At 40.9% G+C, this 27221-nt stretch overlaps 1 protein-coding gene across 2 annotated transcripts in view; it reads right to left on the minus strand.

Moving 5' to 3' along the window:
• Positions 1 to 5044: 5044 nt before the first annotated feature.
• The window catches only part of faf1 (Fas (TNFRSF6) associated factor 1), an 85704-nt gene continuing 63527 nt past the window's right edge, over positions 5045 to 27221 (minus strand). For both annotated transcript variants that reach the window (XM_033622827.2, XM_033622828.2), the window contains 4 exons: positions 24849 to 24929; positions 23275 to 23352; positions 18592 to 18807; positions 5045 to 6147 (listed from right to left, as the gene is read on the minus strand). In XM_033622827.2, the coding sequence (XP_033478718.1) occupies positions 6064 to 6147; positions 18592 to 18807; positions 23275 to 23352; positions 24849 to 24929 (459 nt within the window). In that variant the 3' untranslated portion in view covers positions 5045 to 6063. The remainder of the gene's footprint in view (positions 6148 to 18591; positions 18808 to 23274; positions 23353 to 24848; positions 24930 to 27221) is intronic.

The following is a 27221-nucleotide window of genomic DNA, read 5'->3' on the forward strand; positions in this document are numbered from 1 at the left end:
GCACATTGCATCCAAAGAAGCTGCGTGATAGAAACTGTAATCTCACACTTGAGAGGAGCTGCACTATGCAGACTGTTCCCCGAGGAAGACGCACTCTGACAAGATGAGCAGAGGTGCACCTGTCTGTCTCTTGCATAAACGCACTGGGCTTCACGCTCACTGAGCTCCCTGCCCTGCTCTGCTCTGCTGTGACCTCGCCCTCGCCCCGAGCTGCATGGCCAACAGACACACATGCACACACACATGCATGACTCTACAGCCAACTCGATCTATCTGTACTATACATCTAGGTAATACAAATGTCATCCACAGACATTTAACATTTGCTCTTACAGCTTCACCAAAGTTCAACATTTCTCTTGAACCAAACTGGCAAATTCAAGGTCTCCCCACTGATTTTCAAGGCCTTTTTTTGTAGAATTGAGAGAGTTTACGTTGACATATTTTAGGGAAAAGGCAAGGTACTGATTAGAGGTGTAAAGACATCATGGTCAAATCTATTTTAAACTGAAATAGCTCAGTTATAACACAAATTTTTGTCCTTGGCTCTTCCTCAGGATTGAAGTAGTTAAGTTGGGGTCAAGAAATATTCACACAGATTTGACTAGTACTTTCTTGACCGACCTGTTACCGTAGCTGAAAGATCACTGAGGTGTATCTGAACTATGTTACCTGTTGCATCTTCTTGCTCCTGCTGCAGTGAACGCTGCTTCATCCCTCCATCTTTCCTGCAACCAGAGTCAAGGCCACGTCTACGGCTCCAAAGGAATCTCTGAAAAGGCTGCAGAATTTGCCATGATACATGAATTTCATGGAGCAAGTCAATGCCAAAAAAGTTTAAATCTTTTAAAATAAAAATCTGCATTTTGCTTACTTGTGGTGTTCGTGACTTAAGTGTTTTCAAAACTTTCAAGACCTTGTTTTCAAGTATTTTCAAGGCTTTTTTGAGACAGTTTTGCCAATAAAAAGAGTTTTAGGTTTATATAGCCACTTAATTTTCTCTAGTAACAAATGTCTGTACTTGAAAATAAGGATATTCTGTCATAAATCTTTAGTCATACCTTGTTTCACAATAGTAGTTAAGCTTTACTTGCTAAACATTTTTTTTTTCAATTGACAGAGAAAGAGACAGAAAGTCAGAAGAATTTGTCCTGCAGTGTTTCTTTCTCATTCCCTCTGTCAGCGCCTCCAGCGATGTCTCTTGTCTGGTCAAACCCGGGGAAGTGCGGCTGGCTGAGCACATCAGGTCGACTCATTCCTTGCGTGAGAAACAAGACGAACACACAACACACGCTCACGCTCCAGGATGCTTGTGTGATATACTCACTGTGTGTATTACACAAGTAGCCCAAGTGTTTTTTTAAAGTATAAGTTGCGTTCCCAAAGACGATGACATGGTTATGAATGACCTTATAAAACATCTTGAGAACCCTATTTTCCAACAATAAACACCATAAGAGTTTGACAGCAGTATTCACAGAGAGATTCATGAGATAATTGTCTATTTCACCCACAAGGATTAAGGTGGAGCTCGCACAACTCCCATTTGAAACTTGATGAACTCAAAAACAGCTTGAACAGACTTGGTTTCCACTTCTCATTTAGTCTAGATTCATTTAAGCTGGTGCATAAAGATTTAAACTACTCTGGGACTAAACACTGTTCCCCTAAAGACACAGAGTTCAGTTTTGCGGTCAAGTAAAGTCTGTTCTCAAACAACCACTGAAGTCTACTGTGTAGGAGATTATAGCTGACTGATTTAGGTGCATTAATTAATTTCACTGTTACTAGCTGCTGCTAATGGAACATTTAAATATCAGTGAAAAGACATCAACTCTATTCTGTAATTTCTGTCTTATATTGGTCACCCAGTATCACAGCTTTGATCGATATTCTTTAAAAACTTCTCTCAAGTCTTTGTGAATCACAGGCTGCATTAATTACAAATAATTTAAGTTACTAAAATGATTCCCAGCAACAGACGTTTTTACTAATTTAGTATATCCTTTAAGGTTGGGTACAGTGAAACAACCCATTATCAAGTAGTATCAAAACTTCTCAAGTCAAACAATACCTGCATTCGACCCTTTTTTTTTTTTCACTGCGTTCTTTATACAATGTGCGATCTGCCCACTACCGCAGTAGGTATGACCAATACAGTCTGTGGTGTGGTGAAGTCGAATGTGGTGTATTTGACAGTGTTGGCAGTTCAGCGTACAGAGATGCCACAAAAATGTTGGATGTGTCTAATTCACATGATGGGTATCAAATTGAGTAGTCTCGCTTACCAGACCTTTCTCAAGAAAAGAAAGGTCTGGCTGGGCCGACTCTCACTTTAAGATTGGAGAAAAAAACGCCCCGGCTGCTTGTATTTCTTTCACCCAATCATAATCGTTCTGGGCGGTGCCACAGCAATGGTGCGCTTGCAAAAATATTGCCGGGGGGAAACAGGTTTTGGTGTAACACGGCCACAAAAATATCGCCTACAGGACGCGAACCATGGCAGAAAAATGGCTACATCCCCGCAAGATCAAACACCGCAAAAGTTAGTAAAGGACGTGCTGAAAACGGTTGAAAACTGCTACACAACCGGAGGTGATACGGCGGGACTTCAGCGGATGGCTCGTTCCGCCCAATGAGAGGCTGATCTATGCAGCGAACTTCCGCCCACTCAGACTACAAATTGAGTAGAAGAAAGGAATTGAATGAAGTACTCTATTGGTATCTGTATAACTTTAAAGGTTACCATCTGTGTTTTTCAACCTGGACCCTTTTTCCCCCCATGGTTTTGTCTAAGGGTGCTTTCACACCTGCCCTGTTTCGTTCTGCTCAATTGAACTCAAGTTCATTTGCCCCCTAAGTGCAGTTTGTTTGGGCAGGTGTGAACACAGCAATCACACTTGGGTGCGCACCAAAACAACCAAGACCACCTCTTCAAGAAGGTCTCGGTTCGGTTAAAAACAAACTCTGGTGCAGTTCGTTTGTGGTGAGAACGTGTTCCAACCTGGATCCGAACCAACTGCAGTCACATGACACATTGTTTGTGTTAAACATGAGCATGTTACAGTCCTGGAGGATTATTAATGTGCGCCTCCTCCTGTACTGCCTTAATATGCACATTTCAGCACATCCAATGCATCAAAACATTGTTTTCTAGTTGGAGCCGCGCCTCGTTGTCAAACTGTATGGTTTGACTAAAATGAACAATGACAGCAATATAGTCCATGATGAGCAGCGCTAAAATGATTTTGTGAGAACACGAACCAACTCTAGGCAATTAAGCAGCACTGAAACAAAATGAGTCCCCAAATCAGACCACAGTAAGCAACTCTGGGTCTGAAAGCACCCTAAGCGACAAATGGGAACAACATAACTTTGAAATTGGTCCAGTTTTGAGTCAGAGCATGGCAGCCGCGAATGTATTCACTCGGGGGGAGCCGTCACGTCATGTCCACAAAAGTGCTTGTTTTTTGCCTCAGAAAGGCTCAGATTATTGTTATTCTGTCTGACAACATGATGGAAAGTATCCCTACAGAAATAAACCTTTTTGTTAAAGAGTAAGATCCTATTTATCTAACCAGAAACCCCCCTGAAATCACAATTGCCAAAGCCACCAGACTCCACTGAAATAACGGTAATTTTATCATTGTAAAACTCACTTCTTTCAAACTCAAAAGAAACAAAATAAAACTCACAAAAACTGTCTTGGTTCATCTTTTCGCTGTCTGAACAATCACCAACTCTGGTTTGGTTGAATTAAACCCTTAATTCCCCTATCTGGATGTGAAAATACTCTGGCTCTACATGAGCTAAAATGACTCTTTATTTAAATGGAGTCTGGTGACTTTGGCGATTGCGATTTCAGAGCTGTTTTTAGTTCGACTAAAAGGCTCTAATTTTCTTAACAAAAAGGTCTATCTCTGTAGGGATTCTTTCCATAATGTTGTCAGACACTTATAATAACAATCTGAGCCGGTCAGTGGCAAAAACAAGCAAAATTAGTGGACGTAAATTGATGGTGCATAATTGCCCCACATGGTGACATTGCAGTCTGTTTCGCGGCTGCAGGATGCAGTCTCTTCTCTCAGTTCTGGACCAGTTTCAAAAAATTGTTGTTCACATTAATCACTTGGACATAAAAGCATGGCAAAATAGGTTCCAGGCTGAAAAATACAGAGCTTACCCTTTAAGGTAAAAAGTACTGACATTAAATTTTTTTAAAGACACCCAGCCCTAATATTGTTGTAGTGTTTTTTTCTCCCTAACAGCAGTTTGTTTGTAACGCTCGCTCTGCTGGGGTTCTCAAACTTTGCCTTTAGCTGACAGAGGAGCCCCACTACAGATGGAGGGCTAAGCCTGCGTGATCTCTCGCCGCTGAAGGCAGGAAATTAGCTGCGGTGTGGCTGATATTACCAGGCAGTGTGTGAGTGAGAATATTAAAACATTTGTTAAGAGAAGTATGCAAAAGGTCTGCCGGTGGTGACAGAGAAGTGGAGATGCATATCTAAACTTTGTTGTCAGTAGAAACTGAAACTGGACAAGCTGGGCGAGAGCAGCATCGTGTTCAGGTTATCTCTGTCGTAATCAAACATTAAACTGCAGCTCAGACATTAATAAGAAGATGAACATTGATAGGAACAGCGCACATTAAGATCTCTAACAGCAAGCAGTCTGCTTTTATGATTTACTTCTTTCAACTCAGACTTTGGTTTCTGGTGTCTTGCTGGTTTAAAGCAACCAACTCTCGAAGTTTGTAGAGAGAGATATCACAGGTTATTAGAAGAAAAAACTCTACATAAACCAAAAATGTCAAATGTTTTTTTTTCTCTTTGCTTCAACTTATATTGATTTGAAAGAAATTATATAAGATCAGATTTTCTTTTTACTTTTGACCCCCTACAATAAAGATTTATATACCTTTGATGACAAATCTTAGCATACCTTGAAAGAATTTACAGAAATCAAATCACATGTGTAATAATTTGACTAGAAAGACAACTGTGTGTGTCAGGACGTGTTGCAACAGATTTCCGGGCGAGACCAATTGATGTTCATATTCATATATTTTATATAATGTATATCAAACTAAAACTAATACAGCATCAAACTTAAAAAGGATCAAGAAAAAAAAGAAAAAGAAAAAAGAACTGAAAACTGAGCAATCTGTTGGCTTGGTGAGCAGTGGATGTTAAAACCAGGGGGAGTGGAGACCGAGGGGCGGCACTGCAGATGCTGCAGGTGTCCCGTCACGTCTTTTCCCCCGCGGCAGACAGCAGACGGAGGGGTGCAGGGGTGGAAGATGAGGGGACAAGGGAGGGTGGGGACGGGGGTGGGAAGTGGAGTTTGGGAAAGTTAAGGGAGGAAATACAGGTGGAGATGACACAGCCCAGACGCCTGCCAGGCAACATCTCTTCTTGCTGTTTATTTTATTTTATTTTTTAGCATTTTTTTGATTTCAAACACAAAAAACATGTTCTAAAAAAGCAGCCTTTGTGTGTTGAATGTGGAATCGAAGGGGCACAAGTCCATGTTTTTTTTTTTTTTTTTTTTTTCCTGCGACAAAGATTTGTCTTCCCAGTCTCTCGATGCTGTTATCGTACTGTGTTGTGTTTGTGTTGTGAGAGAAAACCATGACACAGCAGTTGGGAACGTGAAGTCGTGAAGCATGTGTGTGTGAGAGTAGAGAGAGAGAGAGAGAGAGAGAGAGAGAGACAGAGAGAGAGACAGAGAGTTTGGGGGAGGTGAATGTTTGGCTGTGTGCTTGTGATACTGTCTTTGCTCCTCTGTGCAACACGTGTACACTAGGCATCCATGTGCCACGACCAGGCCGAGGGCAGAGAAGCTTACTTGCACTTGTGTGTCACTGGACGTGCATGCCAGTGTGTTTATGTACGTCTGAGAGGATTGGTTTTGGGTGTAAGTGTGTGTGTGTGTCTGTGTGTGTGTGTGTGTGTGTGTATACTGTAGGCCCTGACTGGTGGGGCCCATGCTCGGTGACTAGTGTGTGTCCAGCCAGTTCATCAGTCAGTCAGTCGGTCCTCTCAGCTATCAGAGGACCAGTTCCTATTCTTTTGCCTCCAGGAAGAGCGTCTCCTGCGGAAACAACTTGGCCTCCAGCAGAGTCGACCCTGGATCCAACTGGGTGATCTGGAAAGACACAAAGTGGTGGGAAGAAAAAGGAAAAGAAATCAGACCATTGCTGATTTAATGGCTTAATAGCAGGGCTGCAACAAATGACTCGTATCATTATCGATTCATCTGGTCTGAGGCGGATTTTCTTGTTTAGTCCCACGAACACCCTAGACCCAGATGATATTAAATTTACAATAATCTAAAACAGAGAAAAGCAGCAAATCCTCACATTTGAGGACATAGAACCAGCAAATCTGGAACCAACAAATGTTTTGTATTTAAGAAAAACAATCATCAAATTTGTTGGCCTAAATTTTCTGCCAACGGACTAATCCATCAATTGACTAACTGTTTCCTCACTGCTTAATGCCTTACTTTTTTCTTCTGTTTTGGCCGTCCACACTGAGCCGCTATTTTTGAAAACAGAGAGAGATCTTAACCAAAGTGCTCAGCAAACTGGACCAAAACGCCAGTCTTAACAATACTGTTAGACAAACCTTTACAGTCCACAGGACTACGCCACGCAAGCAGTTAGGCTTTAAAATCTCCAGTTCAACCCCGATATCTAAACCACTCAAATATTATCTTAAGGTTTAGGGCAAGCTTTAAGGCAAGCTAGATTTAAGACTTTTCAAGATTGTTTTTAATGCCACCAGGAATGAAATGTAAGATCAATTTTATGACAATCCAAACTGAAGAATGAACTGACATCATTCACATAGGGTTAGAGACAGTTTTGCCCAAATGTTTATTGTAACATAAAACATGACTTTTTGTCTCGTAGCAGAGACAAGGGTAGAACAGAACTGGGGAATACCTGGCATTTATTGGCAATTTTATGTTTCTCACTCTTCATCTAGGATTCCACTGCCTTGATTCCCATCGTGACGAGTTTGGGAGAAAAAAAATACTTTTTGCAAACTCATGGCTCTTGATAATCATTCGGTTGTCAGAACCAAAAATGCTTGGGAGCATGAGCTTGGGGCAAAGTTGAAGGATCAATGGTGGGACAAAGCTGTCCATAATATATGCTCAACTACTCCTTGTGCCAGGCTGCGGCTTCTGCAATTCAAGGTATCACACAGAGTCAATCTCAGCAAACTGCAACTATCTAAAATATATCCTAATATTGTGCACCAATGTGACAGATGCCATGTCTCTTCTTGTAATGTGAGCCATATGTTGTTCTTCTGCCTTCAGACTACAGAAATTCTGGACTGACTTTTTTATGGCTTTAACAAAGGTTTTAGGAGTCTAGATAAAAATGGATCCTTTTTATAGCTGTATTTGGGGTATCATCTGAACAACTCCAAATTAACTCCTCACAGTCAGATATATTAAGCCTTTACTTAACTACATCTGATAAGTTATTTTTTAAATTAATTTTATTAATATTAATTGTATTTATTTATATGTATTTTTAAAGTAATTAATTTGTTTTACATTTATTTTTTGTTTGATTTTTATTATTTTATCTATCTACTTTTCATTCTTTCTCTTTAACCAAGCTTACTTTGGGGTTTACTTACAACCAGACGATGTACATGTTTTATTGTACTGTCTTGTTTGGAAAAATATTTAATGATATTAACATAATTTATGACTATTTTTTAATGCAGAGACAATTTTTATTGTTCCCGTTCTGTTTACAAAAAAGGGTAATGGCACTTGTAATTCTCTTTTGCTGTTATCCATCTATGCCTAATAAAAAGATTAAAAAAACAAACAAACAAACAAACAAACAAAACTTGTTGCATAAGTACACTGAGCCTTGTATTAGTTTCAATTTTTGTTGAATTTGCACTTCCCCATGTTGTTACAGGTACAGTGACAGCTAGCTAGCGGATGGTGGAGTCTCTGCTCCGTGCATCCTGGCCAGAAACACAATCCGTGGTTGTTGGTTTCGCTATTCTGATCGGTGTGACATAAATGCGAGAAATTAAATTTAAAAAAAGAAAATACATGTTACCAACTATTTTGAGAATTTACATTGCAACATCAGAAGAAAAAAAATCCTATTTCCAATGTCTTTGCTTTAAAAAAAACATTTGAAAGAGTAAAGATATTTAATGCCAAGGATTTATTTTTAAATTAAGGAATTAATGCCTTTACAGTCTATTTAAGAATCCACAGGAACCCTGAGTGTGGAAAAGGCCTCAGCCATTCTGCACTACTAAGTCCCTTGATGATTGTCTCACCATATATGCCCTGCCATCCAGACTGGAGAACAGTGTAGCTTTACTGCTGAGTTCATTGAACGTGCGTGTGTGATTGTAAGAGAGTGTGTATTATTCTAACATCGTGTTTTAAAAAAGTCTGGGCAGTAATCTGAGCAGCTCCAGCTTCGTTTCCCTAAGAGGACCATCAGGTTTGTTTTCTTAAAAAGGCTCCAATCCAGAACAAACTGATGAAGGTTATAAGACAGGAGACAGTGTGTGTTGTAAAAGCTTTGTGTGGTGTGTGTGTGTGTGTGTGTGTGTGTGTGTGTGTGTGTTTGTGTGTGTGTGTGAGTAGCAGGGATCATGTGTTATTGATGGCTAATAATGACTAATTTCAGCAGGGGCAAAGGTCACACAGGAACAGAGCTGATGGTGTAGAGGAGAGAAACATTTATCTGTGTTCAGTTCTCTGCACGACAGCTATTGTCTAAGAGCAGAGGAATAGTGCAGTGCCACCCACAACGGAGCTGAGTGAGTTAGCTGACATGAAGGGGGTCTGACCTATGTTTTTCTCTTAGCTTATGTGAGCTAATCACTGGAGGGGTTGTGTTACATCGGGCCAATCTAACACCTGGGCTGAATGGGCGAGGTGGTGTGACACCGAGATGTGTCCAGGGCTTATCTGATGACTGCTGCGTCAGCCCCTCTGATTAGGGCTCCTATTCTAACCTCACAGTGGGATAATTAACCAGCTCCCTGTACCTGCTGTAGAAGGTCGGGGGGGGGGGGGGGGGGGGGGGGGGCGGCTAGCATGATAAAGGTCGACCTCACAACAAGCAGAGTGATAGGTCTGAGACGGACTATTGTAGGGAATGAAATGTGAACTCTGACCATGAACTGAACCACAACTTTCCCCTCCTGCAGATGATATAACAAGTGTCTCACTAGCCGTATTAGTGTCCTAATAATGCAGCATTTTAAAAAGTTCCAGCTCTGTACACAAATCAAACGTCAATCTAACTTAATTTTGGTCAAATCACCTTTAAAGTTCAAAAGAAAGTTCTTTGAAGAATCTCAAAACATCTCAAACACTGGGTATGTTTACATGCACACTAATATTCCACTGTTATTCCAAATATGACAATATTCAAAATTTGATGCGGGTCATAAAAACAGCATATTCTGTTTGGATATTTTGAATTAGACCTTTTTCCAACTGGGGCATTTTCCGATTAAGACATGTTGGATATGCGAATATTATTCGGATGTTAGGAGCATTCTCTGGACATGTATACAGCATATTCATAATATGCTTCTCTGTTGGGTTTTTACCACAGTTGGAGACACACACAGCCTCTTGCCTGTTTATGGTCAGCTCTGTGCGTTGTCATGGATACATTATACACACACCAACTCGCCGACAATTTGCAAGAGATGCACGCCCAAAAGAAAAGCCCATATTTCTGGCTGGAAGAAGAAAAACACCTACTTTTAAACAATATAGAAGACTTGGATATCAACAGGTTGTTGGATATGCACAAATATCAGATCACCGACTTTATCAAGAGGGCGGCTGAAGGAATGAAAGAGGGAGGTTTTGTTCGCACAATCAAATAAGTCTGCCACTGGTGGAAAACTATGAAACACAAGTGATAGCCATCCCACTTTTCCATATTAAGACATGATAAACGACATGTTACGACAACAATTTGAGAATGCACAGCTGCATCTAAATGCAAATATTAGTGAAATATTCTTTTTCATTAGCCATGTAAACAGCTTATTATCATTTTTGGAATAAATGCAAAACTGGGATATTTTGTGTATGTAAACATTGAGTCTCTGTTTGCTTCTTATTTGACACAATCTACCAAGGCTGTAGCCATGGAGTCAACACTGGGCAGAGGACCAAATCTCCAGAATAAACTTATTTCCTGCATTTCTAAAATATTTAAATACTCACTACAACATGGGATACTCTTTTTATGATGATTAACTAGTCAATAGATAGAATGGTAATACACATATGGAGGATACACGCTGTTGGATGATGCACGGGGAACCCTGTTTCATATGGAGGCCAGCAGGAGTCTGAACAGATAAGACTGTTGTGATGTCATCATTCCCTCTTAAACCATCAATATTTGTTCCCTTACTCAATTACCTCCATGTCACCTGCTGTCCCTGCCCTGTCGGCATCCTCATGCTCTCTCTCCCTCTCTCTCCTTACTCTGAACGCACCAGAGTGAACATGACAGAAATATTACCAGTTAAAAAGTGGTGTTTTCTTGCCATGATACTTAGGAATGGATTACTAATAATTTCTGATCTGAATGGCAATTCCTATTGCACTAAGAAACAATGAATAACATACCGCACCCACCCACAGCAGGCAAGCAACAGCTCCTGTTGGGGTACGGCAATACCACTTGAACAAATCACACACAGAACTGCAGTACGTGGTAATACTAGAACCAGTAGAAATAATGAATTGAACTTAACTTACTTTAACCTCCTGCAGACTATATGACAAGTGTCTTATTATTGTCCTAACAAACCCGTATTTTAAATAGTGCAAATCCAGCTCTATACACAAATCTAACTTGATTTTGGTCATTTCATTTTTTAACTTCTATAAAAGAACTTTAGAGACCCTACCCTCATCTGTGCTTTGAACAATCTCAAAACATTTTAAGAAATGAGTCCATGTTCACTCATTGTTGGAGACTTTAAGCACTGATGTGAGTAAACACTGAGAATAATTGAAATAATATGGCCGTAAACATGAAATAAACATTGGGTGGGACCAAATCTGACGCGGATGTTGGAGGTCTCACCCGGAAAAAAATCAAAATTTGAAAACTCATTTCCTGCCCTTGTAAATTTCTTAAATATTCACTTAGACATGGTGGGACTTTTTTGTTTATTTTTTAATGGTAATGTCTATTAATACTAAACTGAAAGAATATTTAATGTCCATGTAAAGCAAAAATAAATATGTGTACTGAGTTTGTCACACCACAGAAAAGTGTTATAAAACACCAAGCCAAATTTGAATAAAAGTATGTAAAATTACATTTTAAAATCATTAAACGCTAGGCAGTATTCTCTCCTCTGAGATGCTGAATGTGCTGAAGACACGCCCACTCACAGGAAAGCTGCAGCCTCTTATTAATAGCACAACATTGGATGATCCGTCTAGTATCTGTATTGGACTTGCACACCCATAAATGTTTGAGCCACCAGAGCCAGAATCAAATTCAGAGCCAGAGGACACTGACCTGCCTGAAAAATCAATCTAGTTCCTCTCTGTCTGCAACAGAATGGTAATTTATATTTATGTTTACAGTGGACGGGCAGGGCTTATGCTAAGGGTTGCTCCAGTGTGTCATTAAGCAGGCTTTTAGTCCTGCCCAAAAAAATCCCAGACACAGAAATGGTGAAACAGTCTCACTCCACAATCCAGCACTACAAGTGTTTTCTAACATGTTTACTGTGTTTAGATGTAAATATCAGGTTTAAAACATACAGTGGCCAACAGGAGTATCTGGATTAGACTGTTGTGATGTCATCATTCAGTTTTAACCTTCAATATTTGTTCCCTTACTCAATTACCTTCATGTCACCTGCTGTCCCTGTCCTGTCGGCATCCTCATACTCTCTCTCCCTCTCTCTCCTAACTCTAAATGCACCAGAGTGAACATGACAGAAATATTATCAGCAAACAAGTGGTGTTAGTTGCCATGATGGTCGCCAATACCAATAATTTCTGATCTGAATGGCAGTGTTTACTTTCTCAAAAAACATTACTACACTGTACCTACCCACAGCAGTCAAGCAACAGCTCCTGCTGGGGTACGGCAACACCACTTGGACAAACCGTACACAGAACTGCAGTACACCGTAATACTAGAACCTGTGGTAATAATAATGTCAATTTTTTTCATGTTTATTTGTGATTATAATAACGTTTGCTAATGATTTTTTTACCGGCGGTGCGTGGTTGACTGTTGAAGCAATTATTTAAAGTTATATTTTATCAATATATATTGGGGGGACATTGTGAGCATATGGGGATGATATGCCCCCCAATATATATTATAATTCTGGTCTAGCAATCTACACATTAAAACTTGTGTTAACTACAAAATCCGCATAACTGGAGGGCTTTCAAGGACTCAGAGAAAAAGGTGAGAAAAGAGAAAAAAATAAGTACAATAGGGGGAAGGTGAGGAGGACATATCAGCATCAGACAACCTATCCATCACCCATGGGTGTTTGGAAATGTCACACCATGTGCGCGTCGGCAGTCTTTGACTCCACGTCTTTCATCTCCTTGTCCTCATTTCAACGTATCATTAAGACTCTTGACTTTTCAGCGGGGTCCCTGGAAGCCTGGTGTGGGCAGGGAGGGGCTGCCACATCAACCTTATGCCCCTCACCTCGTCAGCTGCCTCGTGGCACAGCAGGGAGCGAGATGCCATGAGGAGCGGTAAAATGGTGTGTGTCTTTTTTGAGCGTGTGTATATGTGAGTGTTTGCTGCAAACATATTCCATCCCAACGGTGGGGAAAACGACCAACAGGGCTGCTGCGTTCCTTTTCCCACCTCAGGAGCAGCGCGTCGCAAATGGCTGCCATGCTAATGAACCCGACAGGCTGTTATGACACCACAGCATCAGGTAGGAGTAAATGAGGCTTTGGGGTGGAGCAGGTGTGTGTGCGTGTGTGTTTGTGCAGACGTGTGCCTGTGGTCTACATATAAGCAGTGTGTGCGTGTGCTCTTAGTGAATTCGGGATGAGAGTTTGTGCTCGTGGTGCACCAGGGAGAGACGACGGGGGGAGAGCAGCATCTGAGTCTGAAAAAGAAAGTAGGGAAACAAGATGCCACACTGACACAGGAGACGGGCGCCATCGGTGATTGTTTACATTGTTATCCAATTAACAGACCATAAGCATGGAGGCATCTGTCAACAAACAAAGCTGTTGTTTTTCCTCTGCTCTGCCTAAGCCATTTTCTCTCCTCCTGTGCCTACACAGCCATGCATACATACATACATACATAACATACATACATAAGACAGACACAATCTAGCTCTCTGCTGTGCAGTTTGTTTTTAACCTTGAGTCAATATAATTTTCATCAGCCAATTTAGATCAAATCAATCAGCTAAATTTGGGACTGACTATTTTTAAAGACGAAATTAATTTCCAGAGATTTTCATTTCACTAAATAGCATTTGTGGAAAAAAAAGGTTTTCCAGTTGTTAATTAAAAACACACAAATGAACAGAATAAAAACTGAACAAAAAAAATTAAATTGAACGAAGCAAAATCTAAAGAGATAATACAATATCTGGAGGCTCAGCATTAAAAAGCCTAATTCTAAAACTGGAAGCAATTAAAAAGACAGATGGTGCTTCTCGGCAATCTTTGATATTTTGTCTTCATTTTCCTATGAAAAATTGTATGACATAAAATAATCAGCTAATATCAACCCCGTGTATTTGGCATTATCAAGCAGCAGATTTCAACGGTCAAAACCACATAATTAGCACTTAACGTGAAGTTTAAAATAAATACCACAATTGTAAGTCACTTGATTCAAATGAATAAAACACACTGATAACAGAGGAGGCGACACTAAGCAACGCTCCGCCGTGAAAGAAAAGAAAGGGAAAATAAACACAGGCCCTCAAGATGTCCGTTTCCAACATAATCAAACGTGCAGCTGAAATAACGCATTTTTAATGAAGCCATTACAGGCCCTACTATGTTAATTAAAACCAAATAACTTGTCTGTTTTAACGTAGTGTTGTCAAGTGTTTATTTGGCCAATTACAAAAGCAGTGGGAGATCATTATCTGCTGCCAGGAGCGTTGACAGCACGTAGCGCCGGGGCGTGAACAGAAAAGAACAGACCAGAATACGGCACTTCAAAGGGAGAAATGCACCGCGCAGGCTGGACGGGGGGTAGGACTGAGGGGGGAAAACAGAAAAACTGGGACTGGGGAGGAAGAGAAAGGAAGAGCGCAAGCAAAATAATACAAAATAAAGACATAAGACTAAAAAGTCTATGCTTAAAAATATATTTTAAAGGGTATTTTTTAAAGGGTGAAAAAAGGGATTTGGGGGAAGAGTGAACACGCACATGGAGAGGGATACAAAGGCTGAGGGGGGTGGGGGGGCAAAACAAAAGTATAATTGAGCAGGGAGGTAGAGAGGCAGGGATAGAAGGAAAGAGGAGGGAAAAGGGAGACAGAGGGAGGGAAAGCTGGAAGGGAAAGGAGTGAGGAGGGGGCTGAGATCCTTAGAGTAAGACTCAACTTTTGACACTATCCCTCTGGACATGTTTTAAAGCATGTAAAAAATACTCTGCTTTGAAAAATAAATTGTGTTTCATGTGGTTTTTCCACAATAAAAAGTTCAATTACCATATTACAAATTATTAAAATCTACTCCTTTACCCAGAATGTATGAATGTGCAAATATTTTTAATTTCTTAAGTTCAACAGCTGGATGCAAGATGTCTCCTACGTCACAAAAAAGTTCATTATCAGCACATGTGAAGTGGAAGTTTCAAGTTTCCACATCTCAGTTTTCTTTAGTTTCACACCGGACCACAACTGGCTTCCAACTAGTTGTGATGTCATGAAATCATCTTGTACGATCACATCTTAAACAGCCGTCTGGAATCAAACTCTTCCTGCACAGTGAAGCTCAAACATCCAAGTGAAGCAACATTAAGCAAAACATATTTTTGAGCGGAGGGGACTTTAAGAGATCAGGGAGATACTAGCCTGTATACGTGGCCTAAGATAAAGCCACATTTCAAATTCAAGTCTCAGAGATGAAGCAGAGCGCCACGCAGCTCTATGAAGCCGCAGGTTTGTGTTATGTGGGGAGAGAATATTATAAGAACAGTCCCGCGGAAGCAACTTTGAGTGAAACTGCTTTTAAAATAAACCGCCGTAGCTCTTCCTGTGAATATGATTCTTTGGTGATAGCAGGACAAGAAAAACAAAACACACCAGTATAACAGATGTAAAATCTATTTCAGTGCAATGCACAGCTTCTTCTGTGCCACTGTTTATTTGTCCTGAATCTCAGGTTTTTTCTGAGAATCATTGGGGCGAATTCACTGACAGAGCTGGAAGAAGGATTAAGAGAAGGTGAAATAGAGTACAGTATCACAGTGAGAAAAATAATACGCTGGTTGGACAGTGTTTGGGTGTCTATGTGCTGCCAGGCAGGAAGAGCCGACTGCCGATTATTATACCGGCAGTCTAAACATGTTCACCGCAAGCTGAAGGAAGAAGACCTCAGGCCTTTCAACAGTGGTTTGTGCTCAACAAGTATCAAAGAAAAAGGAGGAAATTCTTGAATGGAAAGCTGAAAACTGAAACACTAAAAGTCTCCCCCTCCTTCCTCAAACTCGCTGACAGTCATAGAAACGGAGAAAGGGTTAGTTCCCTGAGCACGGCTAAGCCTAGTACAAATGATGCCAGTGTAAGGCCTGCTGTAGTGCTGAAGAGATAAGCCACTGATACCAAATGTTGGGGAAGAGACTGAGTCCAAAAATTGGAGACTAATAGACACTTATCGGCGAAGAAATCCTGAATCAAAGGCATCATCTGTCTCTGGTGTTTTATCTCAAATTGTCAAAAGTTTATTTATAAATGGGAATAAAACTGTTATCAGATTACTAATTGACAACGCAGCCATTTTTCCTGGTCAGTGATGCTGTTTAGTTCCAGCCAAAAAATATTCAGCACAACTCGAGAGGAGACGGGTTGCAGCTGAATGTATGTAAATGAAATAAAGCAGGCTGACGAGGAGGGAAATAGCAAAAGAAAGAGTGACACTGCACAAAGCTGCTGAAAACTAGAAAAGAGAAAGAAGGTTTCAACAGTTGTGCAGTATTACAAATGCAATAGTGGTCTATCCTCTATCCTCTGATCTGGCAGAGCAACAGTGAGAGCGTCTGGACGGGATGGAGGCTTTCTATGCTCCCTCTCATTTAATTACAACACAGAGCTGCAGGATTAGACAGGGGCCTGTGTTCACAGCCTCATACTGGCACTACCACTGAGCTGCTTCTCTCCTCTCTTTCCCCAAATCTCTCGCCTTTCTGTTTTCTGGAATTATCTCCCATCTTCTTCTTTTTAATATCTTCCCCACTTGTCTTCTCTATCCTTTTCTCTTTCAGACTGTTTCTCTGATTAAATCTTTTCTTTGTTTAAGCTTTTGTCTTCTCTGTTCTCTTTTTCGACTAGTTCTGCAGTCACCATCCTCGCCTCGCTTCTCTACCCCTCTAATCCTCCCATCCTGTTTTTGCCGGAATTTCATCTGCGATGCAGACACATCTTTATCTCTGTCTCAAACACATGTTTACTCTTGATTATAAAGAGACAACTGTGAATCCTTTAAGTGACAAAGTTGTGAGCGGGGCATGTGTTTGCTTGAAAATATTTGTGCATGTGTTGAAGTGTGTGATTGTGACGAAATGAAGAGTGTGAGCTACGCGTTAATGTGTGTGTTAGTTTGAGGTGTTTGTGCCCCGGCGGTCTCTACAGACTACGATGGCACACTGCCTGGGCAAGCCTACACACACACATACACACACACCTCTATACAACCACCACCACCACCCACCCCTCCACATGCACTCCTCTCTTGATTAATGGAAATCCCATTTTTGTTTCCAGCAGCATGGCTAATTAAACTGGTAGTTAAAACAGCGCTCATTAGCTCTCTACCACAGAGCGCGGCGACCGAGCCCCCTAATGACTAGATGAAGATGGCTGAGTGCTGCCGGGCGTCAGCAGAAGAGCCATAGAGAATACTACTGTTAGTGCTGACAACTGTATCCTAACACAGTCATAGTGTACTGTGTTCACAATGGGCCGATACTAATTAATATTCACTGAATAATACGTATGTGCAGGTGGACGGATAAACAGCAGGCTTAACTTGCTTCATCACAGGTACGAGTAAACAAAAACAGCAACACATCAGTGGTGCTGCAGCGCACAAACAATTAAATGACGACGATAAAAAGCAAGAAAAAACTAAATCATCAATCAGCCACAACAGATTGTCTTTACTATTGTCCCTGCTGCTTCTCCACGAACAGCCATCGCCTGAGGTTCAGCCCAGGCCCAAACGGAAGAGCCAATTACAGCTGTAGATCTCTCCAGCAGAGATGTTAGCTGTGGCCGAGACCACTTCGTAACCCGCTGCTACTCTTCTGCAGTGAGGACGAATTTAGTACTTGTTTGTGTGGGCAGAGAACTGTTATGAAAGACAGCACAAAGACAGACACTGGAAAATAGCATGGTTCAACTTCCTTCCAAGTAAGACATCTTTTGCTCTCTACTTGTGAATTTATCAGCTTTTATGTGTTGGTCTTTTAAACAGATACTTTTTCGATGTTCAACCAGCTTTGAATCACAATAATGTGAAAATGAACTGTGGTAAACTTCCCTCCATCTTACCAGCGGCCAGTCTTCCTGCTCATCTCTCAGCTCAAATCAGCCAGAGGTCGCATCAACCGGACGATTTTCGCTGGCACTTGAGTTGTCACTTGAGCTACAGATTGTACTTTGGATTTTCTATGCCCACCACACGTACACAAAGAGTATAAATGCGGACTGAGAGATAGAGCCGCTCCTCTGTCTCTCTCACAAACGCAGACCAAACTCAGATCAAACTGTCAATCACATATAAACCAAAATCATGTTACTGTATTGTTATTATTATTGCTATTTCTCACCTAAAATGTCTTCAGAAACATTTTAGTGTACTGTTTAGCTGTAATAAGAGACTTTGTGAACTGGAAGTGGGTGCCATACTGTTTCCTGTATTGTATCAAATGATAAAATGATCAAGTGTGAACCAAGATTCTGTTACAGCCTTGCCATTTTCTCGCCTCAAATGTTTTCAGAAACATATTTTTAGTTAACTGTTTAACTGTTATTTGAGTTAGTTAGTTACCAGCCGGCAGCCATATTGTTTCCTGTGTCAAAAGCTCCCATTAACTCACCCACCAGCAGGAGCTTTTATCGGCCCAGTGCAATCTGGCAACTGAATGTTTTCTGCCTCTTGAGCAAAAGCAAATGCCACAGTTCTTTTCTGATGATTTCTCAGGTCATGTGGCACCAATTTTCAAAAGTATCTGTGTCTTTCTACTGCATTGTCAGCCCAGTTTCATGAAAATACCATCTTTCCAGCAGTGAAATACTTCTTTAAAGCACTTGTACTGCTGGCTTTGTAAGTAAGAAAGTAAGATATACAACTCACATTTCTACGAGGGAAGGTGGTGAGGAGCTTGAACTCTTCAAAGGGGTATCCCTTGGAGGCCACAAAGTCGAAGAGGACCTGAAGCTTACAGCTGCCCAGGAAACGCCTTTCCAGAAACTCGCCACTTGGTGTGCGGATTCGCAGTTTGCTGATTTGCTCTCCTGAATCCTCCTCGGGCTCTGGCGGTAGGGCCTGCTCCAATGACAAGCGGATTGCCTGCAAGAAGGGGTGGAGAAAATCCAGTGTATTTGGTCAGTACAGCAGATTGACAACTATTAACTCCTCATAATCACTAGAGAAAAGTCTAGATTTCTATTAATTGTTTAAAGGTGGACTTCTTTGGTTGCAGAGGACAGAGGTAACATCAGGATCATAACTTATTTCGTGATCACACAGGACAAGTGCAAGTGAAGAAGCTGCAAATACAAGCCAAGGACTGAGATTTTCTCACTTCACAAAAAGATGCGTACTCTATTCCATGAATACTAACTAATACATGAAAATGAATCAAGAAAATAAAAGGACCAACATAAAGTATAATCATATTTTCTGGATAAAATAGTGAGTGTGTTATGTGAAGACAGAGATGTTTACATACAGGTGCTGGTGGGGTGCAGCTGTCATTACTGATGCTGCATGACTGATTCTTTTTTTCAGGCCTATTAGCATCACAAAATGTCTGTATTTTTATTACCACATCGCGACGGCTGGTACTTGTTTTCAACTTGTGTACGTGTGTCATCATGGCAAAATGTGGTCCCGGAGACACCTATTGTGGCAGGAACTACCACAGAAACTGTTGTGGGTACTGTGCCAGGTGTTTATATATCTGACTCTCTGTCTGTTTGTCTACAGACAGATTTTGTCACCGCAACTGCGTCACAACCGTGCAAGATGCAGTCAGAAAACTCTACAGGTGTGTAGCTGAGAGCATAATAAAGGCCGAGTTTGAAGGTAAGTGCTGTCTGAGCAAAGGGGGGCAGACGTAGGGGGGTAGGAAGTAGGCTCCACTTTGCGCCCCTGGCATGCATTCGTTTTAAGTCAGGGATCGCTGTTCTAAATATATAATATACTTTCTACAGTATCAACACACGCTATCTTGCTCTCTCATTGTGGATGTTTACTACAGTCTTTTGGTCAAAAGAAAAGTCTACATTGTTAAGTTATAGCTTTGTAATATTATCTTTTAATTCAAATTTTTAACTTGTATGCCCTCGATGTCAATTTTTTGCTGCTGTTAAGTCAAAAATAGTACCAAATATTTTTCAAGACATTATATCAAAGTAAGGATTCCTATATTATGAAAACAGTAGTTTGTTGGCAGCAGAGTCAGCACAAGTGATACTGTGACAGGAAGCAAACATAAAAATAGTTATTAGATGAATAAAGTCATGACCTAAAATTATAAAATAAGTGATAATTTATTAAAATGTGGATATATACCTTCCTATCTAAAACATCTTCTACTTAAGTTGTTCATTTGATTGCACATTTAAAACACCATGGTAGAAGACACACGATAATACGACTAACTGATTAAGTGCAGCAAAGGAAGGAAGCCAGCAAGCTTATACAAAGTCCCTTGGAATACAAGTAAAAATTTAGATTCAATTAAAGTGTAACTATAAAAAATCAACACTGGCTCTCTGTTTATAGTAAATTTAAACCAGAGATTCAACAGTAACACTGGCAGTCATGACGATGACGACACACTATCCAAACAAGTATGAAAGACAAGCCAAGAAGTTGCTCCCAGAGTCTGATAGCAGAACCGTTGCCTCACATTAATTAAAGGATCGTCTTGTCCTGAGAATGTTATTGAATTAGTTGCCCTGCGTCTCACCCTGTTCCCTATAGCCTGGTGGAGCTCAGAAGGTTGCCAAGTAGAATTTCAGCATGTTAAAAAGAGCCAAATGTTTTTTTTTTTAATGGTACTTTATGTTCTCTTACTGTTGCTCAGGCTGTTTGGGAAATCTGAGATTGTGCCTGTTGAATATCTGAGTGTCTACCTCCAATAGTGTTCTGTTTCACACATGAATAATAATTAAAATGAAATACTATTTGGTAATACTGTCCACAATGGAGTTTCTTATAGCACAAAGACAACTATCAACTGTCATCTTCCACAGCAAAGCTAATCAGCTCTCCTGTGCTCCAAAAACCGCGCTTCAGCCGCTCCCTGGAGCCTTCCTCCTCTTTCTGCTCCTGCCCCTAACCTCCCTCCTCCCCCAGCTTGTTGTTCCTGTTTGGCCAGCCGGGGAGCATATGCTGTGACAACATGCCCCGGCTTTATTTACACACCATAATGCAATTATATTTCATAAGAGTGTACAACAGTAGCTCATTAGCAGCTTCTGGTGTTGGGTGGGCAGGGTAGCGCGCGTGCCGCTCCACCATCAGCTCCCTCAGGTATAAGAGCTGATGCTGACTGAGTTAAAGGAGCCCCCGAGGACACCTCACACACAGACACACGAATACACAAAGAATAGACAGGAGTGTGTGCGGTGGCGGTGGACATACAAATGCAGACAGGCAGTCAACCACAGACACAAGCATAAACACCCCGCACAAGTGAGAGGTAGCGTCCCTAAAGAAACCACAGGACACACGTCTGGTCAAGCCTCGGGCCCAGGCTGCTCCACACAAATAATCACGAGCATCTATCCGTCCATTTATCTGCCTGCTCCAGCTCCGCTCGGCTAACCACAGAAAGCAAACAGATGACGGGTGTAGTGGAGGGGGGGGGGGTAGAGGTGCACCTGACAGCCGCACAACTGTATGCTAAGACCCCCTGAAGGAGGTAAATAGTAATGTCAACCTACACACTGCACATGCACCACTCCCCTCAATTCACCAGCTCCTACTCTCATCTCACTCTTCTTTGCACAAAGGCACAGAATCAGAGAGAAAGCATTCCCACCAGCATTGTCCACTCTCTGGTGGCAACACATGTTTATGTTGTGTATGCAGTTTCTGTCACATACAGATTACTACCTCCTAAGACTCAAGTGAAAATGGTAAACAACAGCTAAAAGATTTATAGTGCTGTAACATTGCATTTTTATGATGTGAAAATATCTGTTCATGTTACAGCTGACCAACGAATCCTGGCACAGTCTTCAGATCTACTGTTTTTTTTTTTTAAGGATGTTCAATGTCTGTTTATGGTAAGTGACAACACAGGAAGTCTGGAAAGGTAAAAGAAGCAGCTGCCACTGTGAACTGTTTAGCTGAAGAGCAGTATCCGAAATATAAATGCTAAAATCAAATGTTAACTTGAATAGGAATGTGTAAATAAAGACACCTTTTTTTAATTAAACATAAATTTCTCCAGCTTTATCAATTGTAGAAAATGGAATGACTGATTAGTTGATCATTAATAACTTCCTACAATACTGGTATTTATACTTGTGTGGTTTCCTGTGTATGCTGAAGAGCACGTCTGTATTCTTTTTCCACCCAAATACTTAGCAGAAATGATGGAATAAAGGAATCGCTGAGAATTTTAAAAATCTTTCAATGCCAATTCCCAATAGTCTTTCAGCGTTTGTCTGTCAGAGCATCATCATCAGAACTACCCAGACGTACTGACAACACAATGCAGTATTGTGTTGTTGTGATAAAACAAAAGAGCACTTGTTTCCCATTATTTCCCATCTTAGATCCATTTTAGGACCTGCTTAACAGTTTACGACACATAAGTTGCCATTGTCCAGTTCCAGCAGCTATTGTTAGCTCTCATATTCCTGAATATCTAGACTGTAGTACAAGCACAACACTCATATGTTAGCACAGGACACACCATGGAAACCACTGAGCTTAGGCAGAGAAAACTGATAGAAGTAGGAAACACGAGGCCATAGTGGCTATTGTTGTTCAGAACACACAAGGGCACCCACGCAGTTTGGTTAGTGGACTACAGTGATATAATTAAGAAGGCCCGACCCGGTGCTCTTTTGTTGTTTTCTGTTTAACTTAAGTGACAAATCACCTGAGTGAGCCGAGTCACCCAATACCTCTCGGTGCCCCGAGGCTCTCTGCTGTTGAGTAAACAACAATCAGCGAGGACTACACTGTATTACTATAGACTGTATTACAACATTGGTGCCATCCTCACAGACAATTATTGTTCCTCCCGCATGCGTGACAGTTTGCGTGTCTGCCTGTGAGTGTGTGTTTGCCCCCCCTCTTCACATACAATAATTGTTTTCAAGTGAATATGTGTGTTTGCTTAGGTTGTGTGTGTGTGTTTGTGCACAAGCTCCTGTACATGAATTGCCTCAGTCTTTTGTTCACTTGGGTTTCAATATGAGGCTGTGTGCTGTACCAATGTAAAGCATTCAAATAGAACAATAACTGTGTGCATGTAAGGTGACATTAACAGGGACGTGCCTCGATGTAATTAGGATTTTTAATTTTTTTTCCCCCTTCTGAAATGGCTGCATGCCTGTTCGCCCACACTACACACGCTTCACTGACTGGCAGGCTTCACCAAAACCACAATCTAATTGACTCATTATTGTGAAGTGAGAGCAAGACAGATAAAAAACGACAGCACAATGGCACAATCACTGTGCGCTGGCAAAACATATCACTGTTCAGCCTCACACTGATCAAGTTGGAATATTAATTTAGGTAATTTGCATAATGTGAGTATGATGTGTGTACGGCTGTTCTTCTCACCTCCTTCTCCTCCTCCTGCTCCTTTCTCATCTGTTCCAGACGAAACTGCTCGGCCTCTTCTCTCTCCTGGGCTTCTCTCTGAAAAAGGACAGAAATTAATTTAATTGAATGCGACGCAACAACACAAACAAAATCAAAATGTGACATGCAAAGATGAAGACTGTTACTAGTATGTTTCCCCTGCTTGTCGAGTTTCATTTGAATAATTGTTGCTGATATTTAATAAGAGATCCAAGTAAGTCATTAGTTTTTTAGACACTTAAGTATCTAAATATAATACAAGGTAATGACGTGACACAAAATCAGAGAGAAGCAGGAAATCCTCACATTTGAAAAGCTGATTTTTTTTACTTGATAAAGGACTGTAAGAATTTATCAATCATCAAGATAGCAAAATAATTTTAAGCCAATTGACTAATCAGTTAATTTTTTTTCGACTCAAGGTCACTGTATTTTATTATATACCTTTTGCACAACACAAACACAAAAGCCATGAATTAAAAACAACGCACAACTGTTTAATTTCTGTTTAGTGACACTCATCTAAAGTGTTGGGCAACTTGCCACGAATCAGCTTTAATACCTCTATGTCTTCATAAATGGGTACAGCTTAGGTTACATTCATCTGATTGACCAGCGTTAGCTAAATGAACGTTACTGCATAGCTAACATTAGCTTCATAATAGCCTAATTTTCAGATGGCAGGGTACCTAATTATGAAAACATAAAGACCTGGAAGAACATCGTTCACTGGCGACAATCACACAGCAGTTCTCGAAAAGGAAAGCTTCATTGTAAATATCAATGACTGTATATAGAGATGGACAAGTACACGTCAAATATATTTTTCCCAAAGATGCTTTCTGTTATTTTAAGAAGTTCTTATCATGCTGGTGTCCATCAAGTGTTCATTTTTCAGTTTTAAGTTTAGTTTTAGTTTGTTTTTTATGATGCTGCAAAAAGGGGACGTGGCATCATGGTTGACAGCTGTGTGTCAATCAGTGCGCTCATGATCAATAGCGCTGCTCAGGATAGTGTTCGAAGGGTGTATGGGTGGGAACTCAATACCGTAGCTCGACTTCCCGATCCCCACTGGGCAGATTTTGGCTCCAAATGATGTCTCTAGCACAAGATGGCGCACGTATACGGGATAGTTTGGCTTCACTTTTGTACAGTGGGAGGACATGGATATGTGTTTTCTATCTTTATATGCAGTCTATGGTCAAAATCTGATGACACTCACCTCTGTTGTGGCTTTTGGTCTTTCTCTACTTGTGTTTTTTTAGAATTTGCAAAGCGTTTTGGATATGCAGTTCATTCAAAAAGTCTCAACCACCATACTTATGTGCTTAATAGCAGTAAACTCTGAAAACAACAGCAGCAAGTCTACATTAAGTGTATAACTAGCAACACAAGTTACAATCGTGCAATAATAAAAATGGAGATGACGCCTGTTGAAGAAAAAATAAGTTGAAATCTTGGTAGAAGTGGTGCTTATGCTTTTTTGGTTGCACATGCTGCACATATACTGTCTTAGTGATTCAAACAGACAGGCTGCTTTATTTTGAAAATACCTTTTTACGGTCCGCCTCTAAAGATACACGGTAGGCCTCGTCCTGTTCTCTCTTCACAGTCTCTCTCGCCTCACGCTCGTCCTGGGTAGAGAGAGGGAGAAAGAAAATGGGGCCCATTAACTAACAACATAATAAAAGGAAACACAAGGACAAAACATCTAAGCTGAGGTGGCGGGTGTGGGAGCCCCGGAGAATCAAGCAAAAGAAAATGCAGCATGTCAAGTGTGGTTACGTACAAACACCAGGTATGAAAGAGTAGCACCAGAGGGGATTCATTGTGACCGGGCTGTCATTTACCATACCCTGAGCCTCTTTTATGTTTCCTCATCTCAGTTTCACCGTCCCTTTCTCTTTCATTCACTCTGCCTCTCTCTTCCTGTTTGTACAGAGGGAAGGGGACAGGCGGCCCTTCTTTTTCTACCTGCTGTGGCTACAAAGTGTTTTATAAAGACTGGGACTAAATACGAGTGTCCATTGTGTTAACAGCGCACAGCCATTAGTTTTTCATTTTCTGAAGGCTCACGCTGTGTGCAAGCCCGGATATGGCAAAGTAAGCTTATTGTGATGATCAGAGGGTTACTGTGCAGCTAAGCAAAAGGACAGTGTGTATTGTTGCATTCAATCAGAAAATGCAAAGGATACATTTGTGCTTTTGGCCCGCATAATAGATGAACACTGAAAGGAAACTGTAAAAGAATGGTAGAGAGGGACAAAAGCATCAAAAGTGGCCACCCTCAATAGACTGGCACTGAGTCACGCAAACAAGTCACACAGTAGTTCATGTTTGATACTCATTATGAACTGTTGTAATGTGTTTTCAAATGCACCATCTGTCTTGAGTGACCTCATGCGAATGAGAAGCATAACATGAAACATTAATCTGCCATGTATGTGCTCAAACACAATGTGATTTTAAAGAACTTATCTTTGGAGGAAAAAAGAAACAGATTTTCCACATCTATATTTTGGCTACTCATCAAGTTGGCTAGACATGTGCTGTCTTATAGTGGTGCTAATAAACTCCTATCTTAGTAGTCAGAAGTCACAAATGCAAGCTGTCACATTTAATGTTTGCTCACACAACAAATAAGTGCTGCGAAAAGCAGTTTTTTAATTTTTAATCAAGTGGCTTTTTGTTTCTGGGTAACACCTTGGCTCTGTCACTTCACAGCAAGATGGTCCAGAATTAAATCTCAGCGCAGGTCCTTTTTGTGGACCCTGCATGAACCTCTGATGTTGGGTTATAGATCCCCTGGGTGCTTCAGTTTCCTCTAATATTAAAAGATATGCACGTTTGGCGCTCTTGACCAAAACTGAACTTTGGTTTGTTTTGGCTGCACTTCACATGAAATACATGTGAAATGACCCGAGCTGAAAATAGCCTGTGATGCTGACAGACGCAGACCACAAAACCTGCAGTGAGTCGTCAGTCTGTTAGTAACGACTAAGCTAAAACACAGACAACCATAGGAATGACTGGCGAGTCAGTAAGGCTGGTTGAAGGCACAATGTGGCTGTCCAGCTGCTCCGTTTCCAGACAGACACAAAAGTCACTGTCAAAGTGGAATGTCTGGTTTGGGTGGATGTCTGTGTTCTTGTCTGAGTCTGTCTTTGGAGAATTGAGGTGGAAAATAGGAGAAAAACGGACAGAAGAAAGAGGGAAGGGAGCAAGGGAAATCCACCAATGCCTCGGAGCTGCTACAGTGAAGATGGGATTAGTCCAGTATCAAGGCTGACTTCACCTTGGAGATGGGATAGGTCCTGTCAGGTACAGGATATATCAAAATCCCGTGGTTATTAGTACTAATCATGAATAATCACACTGGAACATTATGCTTTCATCACCACTTACACTCTCTACGCTGTCTTTTTTTCCCCTACATTTTCTCAGGCTATTTCCTCCTGTCAGGCCATGCCTGGATAATTATCACACTTTAATACCTTTCAGAACAGCTTTACTAAACTCTTATGCCATAGAAAATCAAATTTCTTATTTCTCTGACAGATCTCAAGCCAGTTGTTCCAATGATTATAAAAGAAGTGATGATAACGCAGTAATATAATACAAGTATTTTGTGCAGATGGCTTAAAAAAAGAAATATGAAAATCAAATCAGCTTGTAAGAAAAGAAACATGCACAATCATTTTCAAAACTATTTTATGTAGCAGTTAGCCAACTATGGGGGATTTAAAGCTGGGGTAGGCAGTTTAATTTTGGCGTTAATGGGCAAAAATCCAATGAAAAACTTTGGGCATATGTAACTCAAGTGGACTGAGAGAAAACTTGACTTTTGTGCCTCCTCTTGGATCTGTTTTCAGGCTTTAGAACACATTGATGCCAGACTTTGGCCAATCACAGGTTATTTCAGAAGA

This window comes from Epinephelus lanceolatus, chromosome 6, assembly GCF_041903045.1.
Source record: "Epinephelus lanceolatus isolate andai-2023 chromosome 6, ASM4190304v1, whole genome shotgun sequence".
Lineage (NCBI taxonomy): Eukaryota > Metazoa > Chordata > Actinopteri > Perciformes > Serranidae > Epinephelus > Epinephelus lanceolatus.